Source organism: Prionailurus bengalensis, chromosome B4, assembly GCF_016509475.1.
Source record: "Prionailurus bengalensis isolate Pbe53 chromosome B4, Fcat_Pben_1.1_paternal_pri, whole genome shotgun sequence".
NCBI classification, from domain to species: Eukaryota; Metazoa; Chordata; class Mammalia; order Carnivora; family Felidae; genus Prionailurus; species Prionailurus bengalensis.
The window spans coordinates 137,386,359-137,405,014 of record NC_057358.1 but is presented as its reverse complement, the minus strand read 5'-3'; the positions used below and the strand labels follow the sequence as shown (position 1 = coordinate 137,405,014).

At 58.4% G+C, this 18,656-nt stretch overlaps 1 protein-coding gene across 3 annotated transcripts in view; it reads right to left on the bottom strand.

Moving 5' to 3' along the window:
- Positions 1-729: 729 nt before the first annotated feature.
- ARHGAP8 (Rho GTPase activating protein 8) overlaps positions 730-18,656 on the bottom strand; it is a 64,914-nt gene continuing 46,987 nt past the window's right edge. For 2 of the 3 annotated variants that reach the window (XM_043562875.1, XM_043562876.1), the window contains 5 exons: positions 10,418-10,492; positions 7,787-7,864; positions 6,901-7,029; positions 2,887-2,990; positions 730-1,123 (listed from right to left, as the gene is read on the bottom strand). In XM_043562875.1, the coding sequence (XP_043418810.1) occupies positions 791-1,123; positions 2,887-2,990; positions 6,901-7,029; positions 7,787-7,864; positions 10,418-10,492 (719 nt within the window). In that variant the 3' untranslated portion in view covers positions 730-790. The remainder of the gene's footprint in view (positions 1,124-2,886; positions 2,991-6,900; positions 7,030-7,786; positions 7,865-10,417; positions 10,493-18,656) is intronic. The other variant, XM_043562877.1, reaches the window with a different exon arrangement.

Sequence of the window (18,656 nt, the reverse complement as noted above, 5' to 3'; positions counted from 1 at the left end):
TGGGGTGCACGACTCAGGCCCAGGGCAATCGGCACAGACCCGACCACGGTGAGGGTCAAGGTGGGCACGTGGCCCAAGCCAGTCCAATCGGGGTGAATCTGGGGGGCTCTGTGCTGGGAATGCGGAACCACCTTTCTCCGCCGTATCTAAGCGGGAAACACCGCGCGCGTCTCCCAACGCAGAGGCGGAACACGACCAGGAGCCCCCGGCAGGCCCCAATCCCCCAGCCCCCCCATGGCCGCCCTTTGCTAAACAGCGTCCCAGAGCCCTCCCACTGTGACCCCGGCCTCGGACGTGACATCTGCCCTGGCCGACGGGTGCGAGTATCCACACCACCAGCCAAAGCTTGAAAACCACCTGCACCCGTGTCGGTCCCTGCCCGCACACAAGCGACCCCGGCCCCTGCCCCACCTGCTGAAGGCATGCGACACCCTCGAGGGAGCTGCGTCCCTCCAGGTGACCTCTGGCCAGCCCGACAGGAGCAGAAGAACCGCTCAGCTCCCCGCTCACCCGCAGACAATAACGAACGGCTGTGACCCGAAGTTACAGTTTGCCACCCGGCATGACAGCAACAGTCGAGGCCGGACGGGAGGCCCTCACCGATAAATTCCCATTTCCGCTGAGGCCGTGGTTACGAACCTGGTAGGTCCGTCATCTTGTCCCAGCCCGCAGCCCAGGGACCACGCACAAGGGCCAAAGCACAGAACCCCGGACGTTCACTAGAAGGTCCACGAGAAGTTTGTTTAATGGCAAGTTTACAAAACACGACGACAGCACGCACAGACGGGCCTCAGCGTGACGCTTCCAGCCCCAGAGGAGTCTCCCGGGCACCGTCAGGGGCCGCGGAGGCGCGGGGCGCGAGGCCAGGCCGTCGGGGTGTCCGGCCTCTAGAGACGGGGCCACTCCGCTCCCCTGCCTCAACAGCACCGGCACCGAGCCCCCCGCGAGCCTCCTGGGTGCTGAAGACCATCTCGTAGTACTCGATCAGCAGCTCGGTGAACAGGTTCATGGGCACGAGGGCACTCAGGGAGGACGCCCCCTGGGACGGCCAGATTAAATTCAGCCCAAAGACACACGCCAGGTTGGAGCTGTTCATCTTGTTAAAAATGCTCTCCCGGGACACCTGGAGGACACACATGAGACCAGGGACGTGACTGTGGGTTCAGTGCTACGACGGCCTTGCGCGGCCACCTCCCGGCTCTGGGCCTCGGTGTCGCCACCTGTAAAAGGAAGCAGTCTCTTTTTTTTTTAACTTTTTAATTTTTTTAAGTGTATTTATTTGAGAGAGAGCGAGTGAGCAGGGGAGGGGCAGAGAGAGAGAGAGAGAGAGAGGGAGGGAGAACCCCAAGCAGGTTCCACACCGTCAGCACAGAGCCCGACACGGGGCCCGAACCCACAAACCGTGAGATCACGCCCTGAGCCAAAACCAAGAGTCAGCCGCTCAACCCACTGAGTCCCCCGGGCGCCCCGAAAGCAGTCAGTCTTGATGCTCTGAGAGACCTCGGGCTCTGACCGTCTCTGAGCTCCTCCCGGATCTCCTCAGCACCCCCAGCCTTCTCTCCCACTCCAGAGGACTCGGGAGGCCCCCTCGGGGACAGGGGTCTCTAGCACAATGGGTGCAAGCTTGGCCTTTGGTGTCACCCAGCCAGACCACCTCTCTGATAGCCACACTCTGGCCAGCGAGTCGGACACAGTCAAGGCCAAAGAGCAGGCAGGGGTCATCGGAGGATCGGGGGCAGCAGGGGAGGGGGCGAACCTGCCTTACAGCAATTACAACCCCATGAAGTTAGGATGCATCATCCATTTTACAGATGAAGAAACTGGAGGCCCAGAAGGTGCAGGGGACTTTCCCGAAGTCACGTGGCCAGTCGGGGGCAGGGGGGCCACTTGGGCCCATCTGAAGGCCTGATCTCCCCCTCGCCTCCAGGGTCCTGGGGACCTCCGACAATCGGAAGCAGAGACAATGGCAGAACCTCGGGGGTCATGGGAGAGCAGAGAACGGGGGGTGGGGCATGACCCAGTGAACCCCTCCCCCTTGGATCTGGTGAGGACAGCGGCCCCCAAGCCCCTGCAGGAGCCCACAGGGGCCAATGCTACACAGCACCCAGCCCCATGGGAAGTTTCAACGTCAGTGCCATGGAGGACGGGGAAATCAATCCACCTCCAGCAGATGAAAAACAAGTAGAAAGAAAATTAGGGCAATAACTTAGTTTTTGGCCTCTAACAAATAGTTTATTATTTTTTAAAAGCAATCCTGGGCGCCTGGGTGGCTCAGTCGGTTGAGCGTCTGACTTCGGCTCAGGTCGTGATCTCACGGCTCGTGAGTTCGAGCCCCGCATCAGGCTCTGTGCTGACAGCTCGGAGCCTGGAGCCTGCTTCGGATTCTGTGTCTCCCTCTCTCTCTGCCCCTCCCCTGCTCATGTTCTGCTCTCAAAAATATATAAACATTAAAAAAATTTTTTTTAAAGCAATCTCTACACGCAATGTGGGCGCCTGGGTGGCTCAGTCGGTTGAGCCTCTGACTCTTGATTGCGGCTGCCCGGCGTCGGGACGGCGTGGAGTCTGCTTGGGATTCTCTCTCCTTCTCTCTGCCCCTCCCCACCTATGCTCTCTCTCAAAATAAGCAGACGTTAAAAAATAGAAATAAAAAGAAGGTCCCATCTGTAACTGAGGTCGGCCAGGCATGTGACCGGTCAGCAGGGGCAGGCGCAGAAATGGAGCTGCTCCCCAGTCAGGCCTTGAAGTCTTCTGGGCCAGGGAGTGGCGTTCCAAGGCTGGGGGAGACCCCAGACCCCGGGCTGTGTGGGCACCGGGTGCAGGAAGGGCCGCCTGGGCCAGGCACGGAATTGGGGCCTCCCCGCCCCGGGCCCTGCTTAGCCCCCTCACCTCATGCAGGAAGCCCATGAGGTAGCGGAGGACGGTGTAGTTGTGTTCTGGAAGGCTCTGCAGGATCTGGTGGCAGCGGGTCACCCGCAGGCTGCTCTCCACACCTGCAGGGGCACAGGGGTCCCTCCTGAGTCAGTCCTGCCCGAGGGGCCGGCATGGGCCTAGGGAGGAGGTCAGCTCTGAGGACACCTCGGAGGTCAGCTCCGAGGTCGGGCCCGGAGCCCTCACTTACTCCCAGGCCGGGCGGCTGTTCGCAGCAAAGCTCTCCCTTCCATGAGCTCTGTTCCCGTCTTTACAGCCGTACCGCAACGCTTACCTCCCAGAAAGTCCGTAAAGCCAAATCACTCACTTTGTAAGTGAGAATGGCCTAGACCAGCAGTCAGCAAACTACAGCCTTCGGACAGAAAGGCCAATTTTTGTCAGTAAAACTATTGGTACAGGGGTGCCTGGGGGGCTCAGTCGGTGAAGCGTCCGACTTCGGCTCAGGTCACGATCTCGCGGTTCGTGGGTTCGAGCCCCGCGTTGCGTTCCGTGCTGACGGCTCGGAGCCTGGAACCTGCTGTGGATTCTGTGCCTCCCTCTCTCTCTGCCCCTCCCCTGCTCACACTCTCTCTCTCTCAAAAATAAATAAAGACGAAAAAAATAAATAAACCATTGGTACAGAGCCACGCCCACCCACTCACACATCACGTGTGGCTACTTTTGCACAACAGCAGAGCCCAGTAGGGGCAACACAGACGGACCCACAAAGCCTCAAATACCTACTACCTGGCCCTTTACGGGAAAGGTTGGTCAGCCCTTCTCCAGACCAACTTAGCCTGTTTGTGATGCCCTGCAGCTCAGGTCCCCACACCCACCAAGAGCCTGGGGGAGGCTGTCCCAGACTCAGACCCCCGTTTCCTCATAACCATGTCGTCCGCTGAACTCCAGACCTCAAGCCAGGGCGCACCCACAACTATTCACCGTGCTCCCCACGTCCCGATCCCCCGACGCTAACCTCTTCCGGCTAAGCCTTGGGCGGGGCTACCGTGAACGCCTGTGTGCTTTCCAAACACAGCCCCTGCTCAAGAGACACGAACGTCCCTACCGTCAACGTTCTCGTTGGCCTCTTAAGAAAAGCCTCTCTTTCATGAACTCAAGCTGTCGTGGGTAACGGGAATGGACAGGGAGTTCCCGCGAAATGATCTTCAAGAAACCAACGAGCTCGGGGGCCGTCACCTTGTTGCCTGGGTCTCAGCTTCCCGGCCCCAACCTCCTCTTTGTAAGATTTATGGTCCCAGAGCACATCCTTGCACAAGGTCCGCCACCCGCTCTCCCTACGGTCTCTCAGGGAAAGAGCACTCACCGGCGAGCAAGGGGGAGCAGGCTGCCACAAAGCACTTCCTGCGTGCCACGAACCGTCACGCTCGGCATTTTACGCACCTTTAATCCTCACAACAGCCCCCACTTTTATGCACCTAAGGGAAGTGAGCTCAGAGAGGTTAAGTGACCTGTCCCCAGTCACACAGCTACTGCATGGTGAAGCCCAGACTTGGATCCAGACCCGCGCGGCTCTAAGCCAGTGCTCTTAACCTCCTGGCTGCACACCAGGAGGTGGTCTTGGCTGCAATTCTCTTGTGCCCTGGACACTTCCCAAGTGTCCCTGCATTTCCCGAGTACACGCAGCAGCCCCTGCTTTTGCCCGACTTCACGGAGAAACCCATCCCACCTGAGAATGGGCTGCCAGAAAAAAGAGAGGACACTCAGTTAAATTTGCATTTCAGCTAAAGAGCAAATATTACTTACGCTAAAAAAAAACAAAAACAAAAACAGACATTCACCCTTTATCGGAAATTCAAATTGAGGTGGGTGGGCATCCTCTGTTTTCTGTTGCTAGATCTGGTGACCCTACACCTGTCACCGTGCAGCCAGGCCGAGTGAGACCACGGTCCAGAAAGCAGGGTCTCAGTTCTCACGACCGGAATGTTGGAACTTCCTGAGTCTTCAAATTAGCAGAGGGCCAACCAAAAATGGAAACCGCTCCAAACGTTCACCCGTGAAATTATAAAGCTGGTGCAACACGACCATTGAAAGAATGAGTGACTGCACACGAGGAGGGAGAGAGGAGATGTGATGCTAACACACAAAAGCCAGGCTCCAGGACCGTGCATACGAGCGGCCCTCCTGGCGTGATGGGCAGGTGCCCACGGAGCCCCTGTCGGGGTACGTGCCCGTGTGGGAGCGTGGGGGTGGGCAGGGACTCCCGTGTCACTGCTGTGGACTTTGGGGCTTTTGTTTGTTTCCTACGCTATGTGCTGGTGTTATTTCCATCAAAATAGAATTTATTATTATTTTTTTAAATTTTTATATTTTGAAGTTTATTTTTTATTTAACAAAATTTTTCTCTAACGTTTACTTATTTTTGAGACAGAGAAGAGACAGTGTGTGAGCAGGGGAGGGGCAGAGAGAGAGAAGGAGACACAGAATCCAAAGCAGGCTCCAGGCTCTGAGCCGTCAGCACAAGGGGCTCGAACTCACAAACTGTGAGATCATGACCTGAGCCGAAGTCGGACGCTCAACCGACTGAGCCCCCCAGGCACCCCTAAAGTTTATTTACTTATTTTGAGGGGGCTGGGGAGAGAATCCCAAGCATCTCTGTGCTGGCAGCACAGAGCCCGATGCAGGGCTTGAACTCACGAACCGTGAGATCATGACCTGAGCCAAAATCAAGAGTTAGACACTTAACTGAGCCACCCAGGAGCCCTCTCATAATATAATTTTTTAAAAATTCTCAGCAGCTGCCCAGCCCAGCCCCACTCCCTGGTGCACAGGATGAGCTTTGCCCCTAAGACATTTGTGCTTTCCATGGCCACATCTCTACCCATGGGTCGTGCCTCAACCCCGCTGAGCTAGGCATTCCATGGCACAAAACCCAGACCATCAGCATCTCCCAGGATCCAGTTAGAAATGCAGATCCTTGGGCCACTGCCCACACCTATGGAGTCTGAAACTCCGGGGTGGGGCCCAGTGACCCATGTTTTAATGCACCCTCCGGGGGTTCTGGTGCCTGGGGACGTCTGGGAACCTCAGACACCCTGACAAGCCTTCACCTGCGGCCCAGCAGGCCTTTCCCTGCTTTCCTTCCAGTTAAGTGCCAGACGCACTGCAGCCACATCACCCTGCCACACCCGGTTCAACGACACGCCTGTCCCTGCGGCCAGCCTGAGCGCTCCTGGCGAGCAGGGCCTACGAGCTCACTCCCCTCCCGTCCGCAACTACCCCGCACGGGCCGTGGCAAGCAGGTGCCAGTCAAAGAGGAACGTGCGTGTTCGGTAATAACCACTGCACGAGGGACGGCCCGACACGGCCGAATGGCTGAGGTGACTGGTGTTTTAGAGGGGAATGAGGGCACAGGGAGGGGTGCAGGGGGTGGGGCGGCCCTGAGCAGAGTCAGGGAGGGGGTAGTTATCCGGGTGTGCTCATGGGAGAAACACGCTGCTCGTGTCCTGGGACGGGGTCAGCGGTGCAGGCTGGGTTAGGCCCCCACCGTCCCGGGACACTGGGGTCTCCTTGAACGTCTACATCTCAGAGCCGGCTCTGGGGTCCCTGACACAGTTCTGGGTGTAGAAGATTCACATCCCAAAGGGCAGAGGAGGGATTTCTAACTGCAAGCTTTCTACGGTAACCGCTCGAAGAGGGGGTTCGGGGCCTCTGCCCCCCACCAGCCTCCACCCCCCTTCTAGACACAGAAGTTGGGGTGCTGGAGGTGGGGGGCTCCCCCAGAGCAGGGCAGGGAGGGCCTGGAGGCGGCCCTTGGACCGGGCCGTGCACCCCGAACCCAGAGACGCCCTCTGCCACGCTGCCTGTCGCCCCAGCTGCACCCGACAACCCCTGCCCCCACCCACGGACGGTGGTGGCCCGGCCCGGCCACTGACACTTGTCCACGGGGCCGGACGGCAACAAGAAGAGGACGGCAGCCCCTCCCCCCACCCCCCAGACTGGCCCTCGGCGGGCCCCCCCGGGGCAGGTACCCACTGGTGATCCCGAGAATCTGCTCATAGGCCGTGAAGGTCAGCAGCGGCTGGGGAAGCTCTCGCAGGAAGGTCTTCAGGATCACGGCAGGGATGTGGACGTCCCCATAGTCGTCAAAGTTCACGGGCTTCCCTGGACACAGAATGTCGCAAGTCTGAGTCCTGACGGGGCCGCGGAGTCCCGCTTCATGATGGGCCCCGACGCAAACGGCTTTAGAACTCCCGAGGGGGAGACCTTTCGCCAGGCATGACCCTGTCGCCTGCTGGACCCGGGGGGTGCTGCTACCGTGCCCCCCTCGGCCCTCTGGGGCACCTGGCCGAGTCTGGGGAGTGCCCCCAGTCCCCCCGCCGTGTGGGTCGGCCCCGCCTCAGATGCAGGTGCTCGGCGCACGGGCCTGAGGACGGCCAGTCCACACACGCCCCCCGCCGGCCCTGTCACCGGACGGGCGAACCATACGAGGGAGAGGAATGAGGAGGGCGTGCGGGGGCGTGAGCAGAGCTAGCCGCCTCAGCAGTGTCGCTGTAGGGTGCTCAGCTCTGACACGGCCTCCCCACCTGCGGGTGTCGCCACAGGCAGCCGAGAAAGCGGTGCCGGGCCCGCTGGAGGGGCTGCCGAATGGAGACTCCGTGGAACGTTTCAGACCACCTGTCGCCTACAACGACGGGAGAAGCCCTCAAGGCACAACGGCAGCGTGCGGCCACCTGCCGAGGGCCGGGGCTCCGGGCGCAGGCCTCGCCTGGGCAGCTGCCCGGCCCTGGGCTACGCTGGGGGTTGGGTGGGGGCGGGAGCCACGCTACCTTGGGCCTGGGGGCTCTGCAGCCGCGGAGGGCTGTGCAGGCCGGGCAGGCGGGAGGCCCAGGGTCAGGGGTCTCTGTGGGGACAGACTCACCTTGATTGTACAACCGCTGAATCTCACGGATGGTGTGGACACTGGCCGATCTCCGGAACAGGCCCTCAGTGCGGAGTCCTAAGGAGAGAGAGCCTCCAGGCACCTCACAGGTCCTAGCACACTGGGTTTCTGGAACATTCCACGACTCCTCCTGCCCACGCGTCCCCCTCCCGTGGCTGGCAGGGAATGCTCTCCAGCTTGGTTCATCCCCCCCCTCCCCCCCGACGCCCACCACCCGCGATCCCCACCTTTATTTATTCCTCAAACTTCCAAACTCCCAACCCCACCTGACTGCCTACTTCTGTGGCCCCCGGGAAGAGAGAACCAAGTCAGACAGACCTGGAGTCCAGCCCAAGTCTGTCTCATCCCGCTGTGTGACCGCAGCGAAAGCACGTAGCCTCTCTGAGCTCAGCCACCCCGTCTACAGAGTAAGGCCCTGAGCCCCTGCCTCTGAGGGCTGCAGAAAGAATCGACGAGGCTGGATATGGCACATGTTCAAGCACCCGGGTGGCCTCCATGCACACTGCTTCCGCTTAGTCCCGCAGCTGCATCGACACAGGTGACCCGTCCAGTATGGCAGCCACTGGCCATACGTCATGATTAAAATTTACGCTTAATTAGCAAAAATTAAGTATAATTAAAAATGCGGTCACCCGACGTAGGAGCCACCTAGAAAGTGCTCTACTGGGCTACTGCTGCGAGCAGCTAGAAGCTACCTTTCCGGACGCGGCAAATACAGGGAGCACTGGGCTCCCTCCCCAGCCTCTTCTCCCTTCTGAAGCTGGGTCTATTCAACGAACATATCCAGGTCTGAGCAGCCTGTGCACGGACCTTGCTGGTCTTCACCGGGCAGCTTCCCACGGGGACTTCCCACGGGCCTGCACAGTCCGGCCTCTCCTGCCCCACTGCCCCTCGGCCCCCTCCTCTGGCCTCCAGTCTGCCCCATGCTCCTTGCTCCTCCCAGCCTTTGCACGCGCTGTCCCCTCTGCGTGGGTGGCTGGTCCCTCTCTTTTTTTCCTGACAGATTGTAGTAGAAAATTTCTGAGGTGGCTCCCAAAGTCCCGGACCCCGTGAGGCACACTCATTCTGCCCGGTATCCAAACACTAATCTAGGCGCCACAGGGAAGGGACTCTGCAGACAGGATTCAGGCCCAAGAAGTGGACCTTAAGATACGGAGATCGTCTTCGGTGGGCCTGACCTAATCAGGCAAGACTTTTAAAAGGGACCCGGTTCTTCCTGGCTGCAGAGATTTGACGCATGGAGGCCGGACTCGACAGGTGGGAAGGTCTCTGTTGGTGGAGGGGGCTGCACGGAAAGGAAAGTGTGCAGCCTCTAGGAAGAGAAAGAGGCCTCTGGCCGACAGCCACCAAGGACACACAGGCATCTCTGCAAAGAACTGAATTTGGCCAACAAACTGAATGAAGGTGGAAGCGGATTCTTCCCCAGAGCCTCCGGAAAGGAGCGCAGCCTGGCGGGATACCTTGAGTTTCGCTTTGCGAGACCCTGAGCAGCCCGGCCCCCGTGTGCCTGGACTTCTGACCCGTGGGAACAGCTTTACAGACGAAATCGCAATGGAGTCCTCTCGGTTGCGACCGTGAGCCCCCAGAACGGCGGCTGGTGGGGGGGGGGGGAGGAGTGCCATTACCATGGCAACCCCGGCACCTCAATCAGGGCTGGATACGGGGAGGTGCCCAAAGGGTACATGTTCGATCGTGCATTCATTCAACAAATACAATACTGAGTTCCCACTTGGAGCTGGGTTTTTTATTTTTTCATAAATAAAGGACCTGATACGTTAAAAAGGGAGACACTCCCTCTCCCGGTTTCTGACACCTGGTCTTACGCACTATCTTCTCTCTGCTCCCGAAATACGGAACAGAACGGGAGGTGCCGCGAAGGACTTCTCGCCAAAGTAGAGACCATTCTAAGCGACAATCAGATCCTCCGGCTAGAGAGGCGCCAGCTCATAGAACTTTCTAGCATTAGGACATGCAGTTCTGAGGGCGCGCCAGGTAAAAGGCCCCCAGGGCCCCCAGCAATGACGGCTCCCACGGCTCATTGGACGCGCGCCCCCCTGCACCCTGCGGCACCTGCCTGCGGGGGGCCACCCCCCCCCCCCCCAGCAGCCTGTTCGCCCAGAGAACTATGCTCCTGTCAGGGTCCACACTTTCCCCGTGGATCTGGGAACTCTGGCCTCAGGCAGGAGTCCTGGAGGAGCCACAAGGCGCACCCCCTCTGATCACCGAGCGCGCCCACCCCACTGGCGACAGCACCTGCAGACCAAGCTCTCTATCATATCAAAGGGGTGTCTTCACGGAGAGCTTTACATGTATCATCTCATTTAGGCCCCAGAGCAACCCCGTGAATCAGGCACTGTCATGAACCCCATGGGGCAGATGAGGAATCAGAGGCCCAGAGAAGGTAAGTAACTGCCCAAGGTCACACAGCAAGTACACAGTAGAGCCGGGATGCAAACCCAGACATTCTGTGTGCCTGAGTCCATCCCGTGCTGGTCACCCTTCCCGCACGAGGCCCAGCCCCTCCAAGTCCCCAGTCTGCACGGTGCCCGGGACACGAGATGGGCCTCCCAGAGGCCCTCACACCCCTGGCTGAAGCCAGCTCTCACTTACCTTTCTCTCTTAGGTATGTCACTGTGAATCTCAGCACAGGAGGGATGAGTTCACCTTGATTTTTTGTCCTTGAGGCTGAGGGAAAAGAAAAGAAAACAGTTTTTAGCTGGAGGTGACAGGTCCTCTCCACATCTCTGTGTACACACAGGACCGAGGAGCCACACAGGGACAGACGCAGACTCGGTGCTCAGAGGGTAGGTGTTCTGGTGGCCAAAAGAGAGGCAGAAATAATACACCAGGGCAGCAGCTGAGGGCTCCACCATGATACAGGGGAGACCTGGGGAACGGGGGTGGCTTCACGTGGGGCCACTTCTGAGCTAGGTTTTGAGTTATGAGTAGGAGCTTGTGGAGGACCAAAGCCGGGGGGCGGGGAGCATTCCAGACAGGGGGGAAATGCACAGAGGAGGACCAGAGGCACGAGCAGATTTGGCCGTGAGGGCAGATCCGGGAAACCTGGACCATATGCTGACCAATCAAACAACATGCCTGATGGAAACCTAACGTGCTGCCTCAGGCTGGTAAGACCCAGCCTCTTACCGTGTCCATTTGGTAGAGAATTGATACACAAGGCAACTTTAAAACACAGCCACGAATACACCACCCCAGCCGGCAGAGAGGATGTGAAGTCACAGCCGCCCACCGCGAGCATTCTACGGCCCCGCTGGGCTCCCGCGGGAAACGTTTTGTTTTTCTCTTTCTCACGTGCTGAACGCTCTTGCCCGGAAGGCAGCACATTTGGGAGACGGCTGGATGGAGGGGGAAACGCTCTGTAGTCAGACGCGCCTGCTGGAGCCCTGCTCTGCGACGTCGTAGCTGAGAAGAGCATGTGTTTTGTGGTTCTTTGGGGGCAAGTCCTCTAAACGTCCGCTAGGTTAGTTTGGCCGATTGTGTTCAAGTGGTAGAACCGAGGGAGAAACAGACACACGTTTTCCCTCGTGGATTTTAAAGCTCTGTTACTGGTCTGTAACTTTTTAGGATTATGTCTTATTACGCAACGCCCCTCTTTGTCCCTGGGGTTATTTCTTGTCCTGCTTGGCCTGATGTTAGTACAGCCACTCCAATTTTCTTTTGGTTGGTGGCTGCATGGCAGATTCCTTTTTTTTAATCCAAACTGAGAATCTCTTTTAATTGGAATGTTTTTGCCATTTACGTTTAATGTAATCATCACTACCATCTTGCTATTTGTTCTTTACTCGTTTTCTCTCTTTTCTTGACTTTGTTTTATTCTTTAGGACTCAGGATGGAACTACCCCAGTGACCCTCCTGAGTCACCAGCTTGCAGGTATTGGGACTTCTCCATGACCACATGAGCCAATCCCTTATAAGAAATATCCTCTTTCTTGGTTCTGTTTCTCTAGAAAACCTACACGAATATGCTGGGTCTGTGTCTCCTGATCGGTTTTTTCTCCTAGTTACAGAACACATTTCCCTGCTCCCACCTTGTAATTTTTCTTTTTAAAATTTTTTTTTCAACATTTATTTATTTTTGGGACACAGAGAGACAGAGCATGAACGGGGGAGGGGCAAAGAGAGAGGGAGACACAGAATCGGAAACAGGCTCCAGGCTCTGAGCCATCAGCCCAGAGCCCGACGCGGGGCTCGAACTCCCGGACCGCGAGATCGTGACCTGGCTGAAGTCGGACGCTTAACCGACTGCGCCACCCAGGCACCCCAACTTGTAATTTTTCTTTGGAAACTTTACACTGTTGGTTGCTGGGGTTTGTGTGTTTGTATTTGGTATTCTTTTGAACGGAGATGAACTTTGTTCTGTCTTGCATCAAGTCATTTGGGAACAGGTAGAGCCTCTCAAGGATCGCTTTGAATTTTGCAAGGGGGGGCTCTCGAGCAGTCTTCAGACTAAGGCTAATGTAGCTCAAGGGCTAAGACAGAAACAGCACCCAAAGCCTTAAGTGCTGACGTCTCCACTTTAAGTTAGGAGGACACTTACCACGCCCAGCCCTGTGTCAGCTCCAATAGCTTCGGGGCCCTACTGTTTTCCGGTGATACTTTAATTTCCTTTTATATATAGACAGTTTAAACATTCAAAGACTTGAGGGGACAGTCTGTGGAGAACTCTCTGTGCAGCCCCCCGGAACTCTGTCCCACAAGGTCACCCACCCAGAGCCCCCAAACTCTGAACTCCGTTACCCCACTTCGGCAAGAGCACTGGAGCCTGTCTGGCTTCTCCCTGCTCCGCAGTCTGGAAACATCCCCCGGGCAGTGAGCCGGGGGAGTCGGAGGGTCTGCTCTGTTCATTTCCTTTCTCTCTGGAATCATGGCCCCCTGCTGCATGCTGCCCGGTGTCTGAAAACACCTATCATGATAGGGCTTGTGTGTTTCTCTACGTTCGGGCAGGACAGTCAGTTTGTTCCATGACTCTGTCACGGCAAGCAGCAGAAGTCACCGATTTATTGTGAAAGGGTTTCCGGGGGGCAGGGAGGTGGCCACACGCCTGGCCGCGGTCCCTAGTTCCCCCGGGTCTCACTGTGTTCCGTCGTCAAGTAAGACCCCTGGGGAGACGGGGACGGGAATGCGGCAGGTCTACGCCTCCAATCCTAACACACAAACATGGACCTCAGCCTCCTGCCTTGGCTCCCTGAGAACAGCCCGAAGTTCAGCAACCCCCAGCTCTTCTGGAAAAATCAGTCACCTCAACAAATACACAGCATCGTCCTTGCTGTGCACTTGCATATTCGACGTTTCGTTTGATTCCGACAGGGACCGGGCGGACAAGACAGTGAACAAGGCGTCCCAGGGAGAGGAGTTTCGTTTCGTTTCGTTTCTCTTTTCTTTTCTTTTCTTTTCTTTTCTTTTCTTTTCTTTTCTTTTCTTTTCTTTTCTCTTTTCTTTTCTTTTTCTCTTTTCTTTTTTTTCTTTTCTTTTCTTTTCTTTTCTCTTTTCTTTTCTTTTCTTTCTTTCTCTTTCTTTCTTTCGCTTTCTTTCTTTTCCTTTCTTTCTTTTTTTTTCCTTTCCTTCCTTCCTTCCTTCCTTCCTTTCTTTCAACTTTATTTATTTTTGAGAGAGAGAGAAAGAGCATGAGCAGGGGAGGGACAGAGAGAGAAAGAGAGAGAATCCCAAGCAGGCTCTGCACTGTCAGCACACAGCCCGACGCGGGGCTCGAACCCACGAACCGCGAGATCATGACCATGACCCCCGGGAGGGCCCGGGGGCAAAGGCAGCGCTCTGTCCCTGATTCCCGGAGATACGTGTGCAGAGTAACAGCACCCCCTGCCACCAAAATGCGCGTTAAAATGCAGCCACTGGCATGCATTCCCATCACAGCGGGACGCAGGCTGAAGGTAGCCAGGGCCGAAGGGGTATCATCTGGGCTTCCAGCCTCGCTGGAGCTGGGCTCCACCCGTGACGATTTTCACCGAAACCACCCCAGGCTGCTTCCTTCCTCATCTGCCCCGGAGCTCTCCGGGTGCCATCATCAGAGTGGCTGGAACTCAGATGAGGAAACTCAGGCTCTGAGAGGTTGAGCCACTCGACGAAACGGGAGCGGGGCCGGGATCCGAACCCAGACAGGCAGGTTCCGGAAGCCAGCCTCTGAGCACAGTATGAAAACCACTATGCAGATGTAAGTCACAGATGGGCAAGAGCAGAGACGGGGCGGCGAGCATCCACTAAGGGCACACGCTTAGCCCGGCGCAGGGGGGACACCACCGAGATACACAGGCAGCCGGACGGAAACCAAAAGCGCGGGCTCTGGTATCTGACCTCCCGAGGCCAAATCCTGGTTCTGCCGCCGAAGCTGAGAGGCCCAGATACACCCCTCGACCTGCCCCCACACCCATGCCTCTATTTCCTCTTCTGTTAAATGGGACGATCATCGGACCTGCCCGCCAGAGTGCTTAACACCAGCAAAGCCGTGGGACAGGCCCCGGTACTCCAAAAACCATTCAGTGAATGTGACTTACGGAGCAAATGACGTCACGCCGTCCAAAGACGTAACGATTGCTGGGGCGCCTGGGTGGCTCCATCGGTTGAGCATCTGGCATTGGCTCGGGTCGCGATCTCACACTTCATGAGTTCGAGCCTGTGCGGAGCCTGCTGGGGATTCTCTCTTTCCCTCTCTCTCTCTGCCTCTCCCCAACTCGTGCTTTCTCTCTCTCTCTAATAAACTTGAAAAATTCAAAACAACAACAAAAAAAAGGCGTAACAATTGTAAAACGGAAAATTAAACTAAAACTGGGGTCAGAGTTCTGACCGTGGACGCTTAAGCGGATGCTACAGGAAATGCACAGAAATTCTGGTCACCCTCGGACCCCTCTCCCCGCTAAGGCACTGGCACACTGCCCCCCTAGCAGGCCACCTCCTCTTGTCCTCTCTTGGGGCCAGAGAAGGCAGCGGGGACCCCCCTGCCACCGCCATCCCACCCATATAGCCTCGCGGCCTGAATGGCACTCACACGGGGCACGCGGCACCGTTACCCGTCCCGCCTTGGACGCTGTGGGCAAAAGGAAACTCACCACCGACACCCAGTCTTTCCCGCGTCTCAGGGTCTCAGGCCTCCGAGCTGGCTCACAGCACACCCTGCGCCCTCCCTGCTGCAGGTACACTCTCCCTATTTCTCTTTCCAGGCCCAGCCCAAAAGCCTCCTCCTCCAAGAAGGCCTCCTTGCTCCTCTCCAAAGAGCGCAGGCTCTGTGTCTGCTGTCCCCCAGCACCGTGTGGGGAGATTACCATGGACCGTCCCACATAAGCCCAGGGGAGGCCCAGACTCAGAGCAGATGTGGCAACAGAGGCAGAGGTCAGAGCAGAGCACTTTGAAGGTGGGGGACGGAGCCACGAGCCCAGAACCCAGAAAAGAAAGCTGTTTTGACCAAGAGAATACAGCAGAAGCGACCGGCCAGTTTCCGGGCCTCGGCCTGAAGACTCTGGCAGTTTCCACCGTGGTCCCAGGAACCCCTGCCAGAAACCGCGAGCTGGCCCGTAAGAAGGGGGCCACCCTGGGCATGTCCGGTGGGGAGGCCGTGTCCCAGCTGAGCCCAGCCTTCCCTAACGCGTGCCAGCACTGAGGCGGCGCCTCAGACCCCGGGCCCTCCAGAGGAGCAGCCGGGCCACCACTGGACGCCACAGAGCGACCTCTGGCAGCGCCCCCCCCGAGCACGCTTGCCTAGCTGGGCTCTGCCCAAATTCCCGGCCCCCAGAAATCAGGACGCGTAACAAAACAGTGGCTGTTTGAGGCTGCTAAGTGCCGGGGGAGGGGGGCTGTTGTGACAGCAGGTAACGGAAGACGGTCCAGAACGCGCAGCCGGGGATGAGCCACGCGTCTGAGCCCACAAGCCCTGCTCCCGTATCTTGTCCGTTTAGTTTCCGTTGTGATTTCATTGGCCCCAATTCGAGATGGGCTGTGGATGCTGGGAGAGGCCCCAGAGCCCCGAGGCGGCCCAGCTGGAGGCAGGCCCGGGCCCAACTCAGATGTGCGGTCGTCAGGGGCGCCTGGGGGGCTCCGTCGGTTGAGCGTCCGACTTCGGCTCAGGTCACGATCTTGCGGCTTGTGGGTTCGAGCCCCATGTCGGGCTCTGTGCTGACAGCTCGGAGCCTGGAGCTGCTTCGGATTCTGTGTCTCCCTCTCTCTCTGCCCCTCCCCCACTCACACACACACACTCTCTCTCTCTCTTAAAAATAATTAAACATTAAAGAAAATTAAACAAAACCAAAAGCGGGCGGTCCTTCCGCCGCGATTCCTCGGGGGGATGCAACACCAGTTCTGCTCTTCCTCTGACCCCAGGGTTTACAGAGGACTCCCAAACACGTGGCCCACGTGAACAACCACGAAAACTTTGCCAACGGCACTAACAGGCCTTTGCGTGTCCTGCTCTCTACGGAAAGGTGGTTTCTTAGTGGTTTCTCTTTGCCGGAGCTGTATGTCGGGGACACAAAGCAACATTCGGCCGGCCAAGCGGTCCCCATGACGCGAGTCGTGTTGCCACGGGAATGCGGGCGGGCCCTCCCCCCCACCTCTGACTTGGCCTCCCGTGTCCCCCTGAGAGGGACGTGGTGGCCTGGGACCCAGGCGGTCCCCTCTCTGCGTCCCCAGGGAGAGAGGAACGTGGCGGACGGGTGGCTCTCTTCCTCCTCCTGCTTCCTTTGGGAGCCAGAGCAGTGCAAGTCCTGGCCCTGCCCTCAGGAGGCGGGTGACTCAGGCCAGGCTCCTGGCTTCCCCAGCCTCTGTTTCCCCCACTGGAAACCAGAGATGCTGGTGCCCTCCTCCCAGCTGCAAAGAGTAAATACTGAGCGACACAGAGGCCTGCGTTCAGCTACGAGTCAAATGTACCAACGATCGAAATCAACGGAGCTCTAGGGGCTGAGTGACGACCCAGGCCACACGCGGGCAGCCCGTGTCGGACCAGGCAGCGGGCCCAGGACGCTGCAGTGACTTGCCCGGGGTCACACAGCTAGGGGGCCTGGGTCCGCTGATTCCAAAGCCTGGCGTAGTGAACGTTCTTGGGGAGGGGGCCCTGCTGAGACCTGTCAAACGGGCCAACGCTGATGAGCTACCCAAAGACCCTTGCCTGCAGCTTAGCTCACATTTCTTTCTTTCTTTTTTTTAAAATTTTTTTGAATGTTTATTTATTTTTGAGACACAGAGAGACAGAGTGCAAGTGCGGGAGGGGCAGAGAGAGAGGGAGACACAGAATCCGAAGCAGGCTCCAGACTCCGAGCTGTCAGCACAGAGCCCGACGTGGGGCTCGAACTCACGGACCACGAGATCGTGACCTGAGCCGAAGTCAGACGCTTAACCGACTGAGCTGCCACCCAGGCGCCCCCACATTTCCTTTTTCTAAAGCAGGCTTCCAGGGTGGGGAGGGGCCTGTAAGATCGTGAGACACTGAGGTCCCAGAAGGGGTGTGCCCGAAGTTGCAGGGCCCCCAGCCAAGCACGCCTCCTCCCCCGTGCCCTCAAGGCGCACAGACCTCCAGCCGGGCCTCGGGCCTCTCGTGGTGAGCCGCGGAGCGACTCATCCCCTGGGATTCGATGACCGCTCTCGGCAGCGCAGAAACCCACGTCGTGGACTTCTCCTCCCTCCCATCGCCCACCCACTGGCTCAGAGAGGGGCTTGCTCAGTGGACTGGGTCAGTGCAGAGGATGACAACCGCCCCAGGGGCTCTGGATAAAAGGTGCTACCTGGCTGGGAGGGGACACCCAGGGCAGCAGCGAATCCTTTCTCACCGGGTCCCTCCCTGTGCACCCCCATGTGTGCGGGCCAAGGCCAGGGCCAGGTCTCCCCAAGGACGCACGGATTACTAGACCCACAGCCTGAACGAAAGTTCCAAGGTGCGTGCAGCAGGCGGGCAGGGGGCTCTCCGCGGCAGAGCGCTATTCCTGGGTCAGCACCGTGTGCTCTCAGCCAACCGTCCGGCCCCAGAGGGCACCGGGGGTTCTCGGCACATAATCCTTGCTCGTAGCCCCTCCCCGCGGGGGACAAGTTGGGAGCGATCAGCAGGTTCCTGCCCTGGTTTTGCAGGTGAGAGGCACACGAGTGAGGGCAGGCTGTAGCTTTGTAGCGACGGGAGGGACGGGAGGGACGGAGCGGGAGGAGCAGCCGGCCGGCCCGGCTGGGGACCCGGGCTCTCCCCGCCCTCTGACATGGTCATTGACCTCTCGGCCCCTCCCGGTTCCGGGAACGCCTCGCTGGGCCACAAAGGCGGCCGGGAGGTCGCAGGCGCCCACGGAACCCGGCAGTGCACGTGGACGACCGCCACGTGCAGGGGGCCGAGGGTGCGCCGGCGTGCCGCCAGGCCTGCTGGCTCCATCGCCGTGCCCGCGTGGCGACAGAAGACAAAGCCGGCTCAGAGAGGCAAATCGTTTCACCGGAAGTCACACGGCCTAAGGGTTCAAGTGAGAATCGGACTCCCAAGGCCTTGTAGCCGGAGCAGACCACAGCCTTGCATCCCGGGGTGGGGGTCTGGTGGGACTGTCCCCCCACCCCTGCACAGCTGGCCTCTGTGGGAGGTGGAGGAGGAACTGGCAAGTTTTGTATCGTTCGCAAGACCAGCCCCCAAAACTCCCCGTGGGGCGGGGGGGTCCTGGCAAGTCAGGCTGGCACACGACTTAGGAGCAGAGCCCAAGGAGGCCCGGCCCGGCCCCCACCCCGGCGGCCCTTCCCGAGGACGGCGGCTTCTGCTCTCCGGACAGCCACACGGTGCAGGAGACCAAAGACGGGTGTTCCCGGGCACGCAGGGAAAGAGAAGAGAAAGCCGGGCACCCCTGACTCCCTTCCTCGTGCAAGT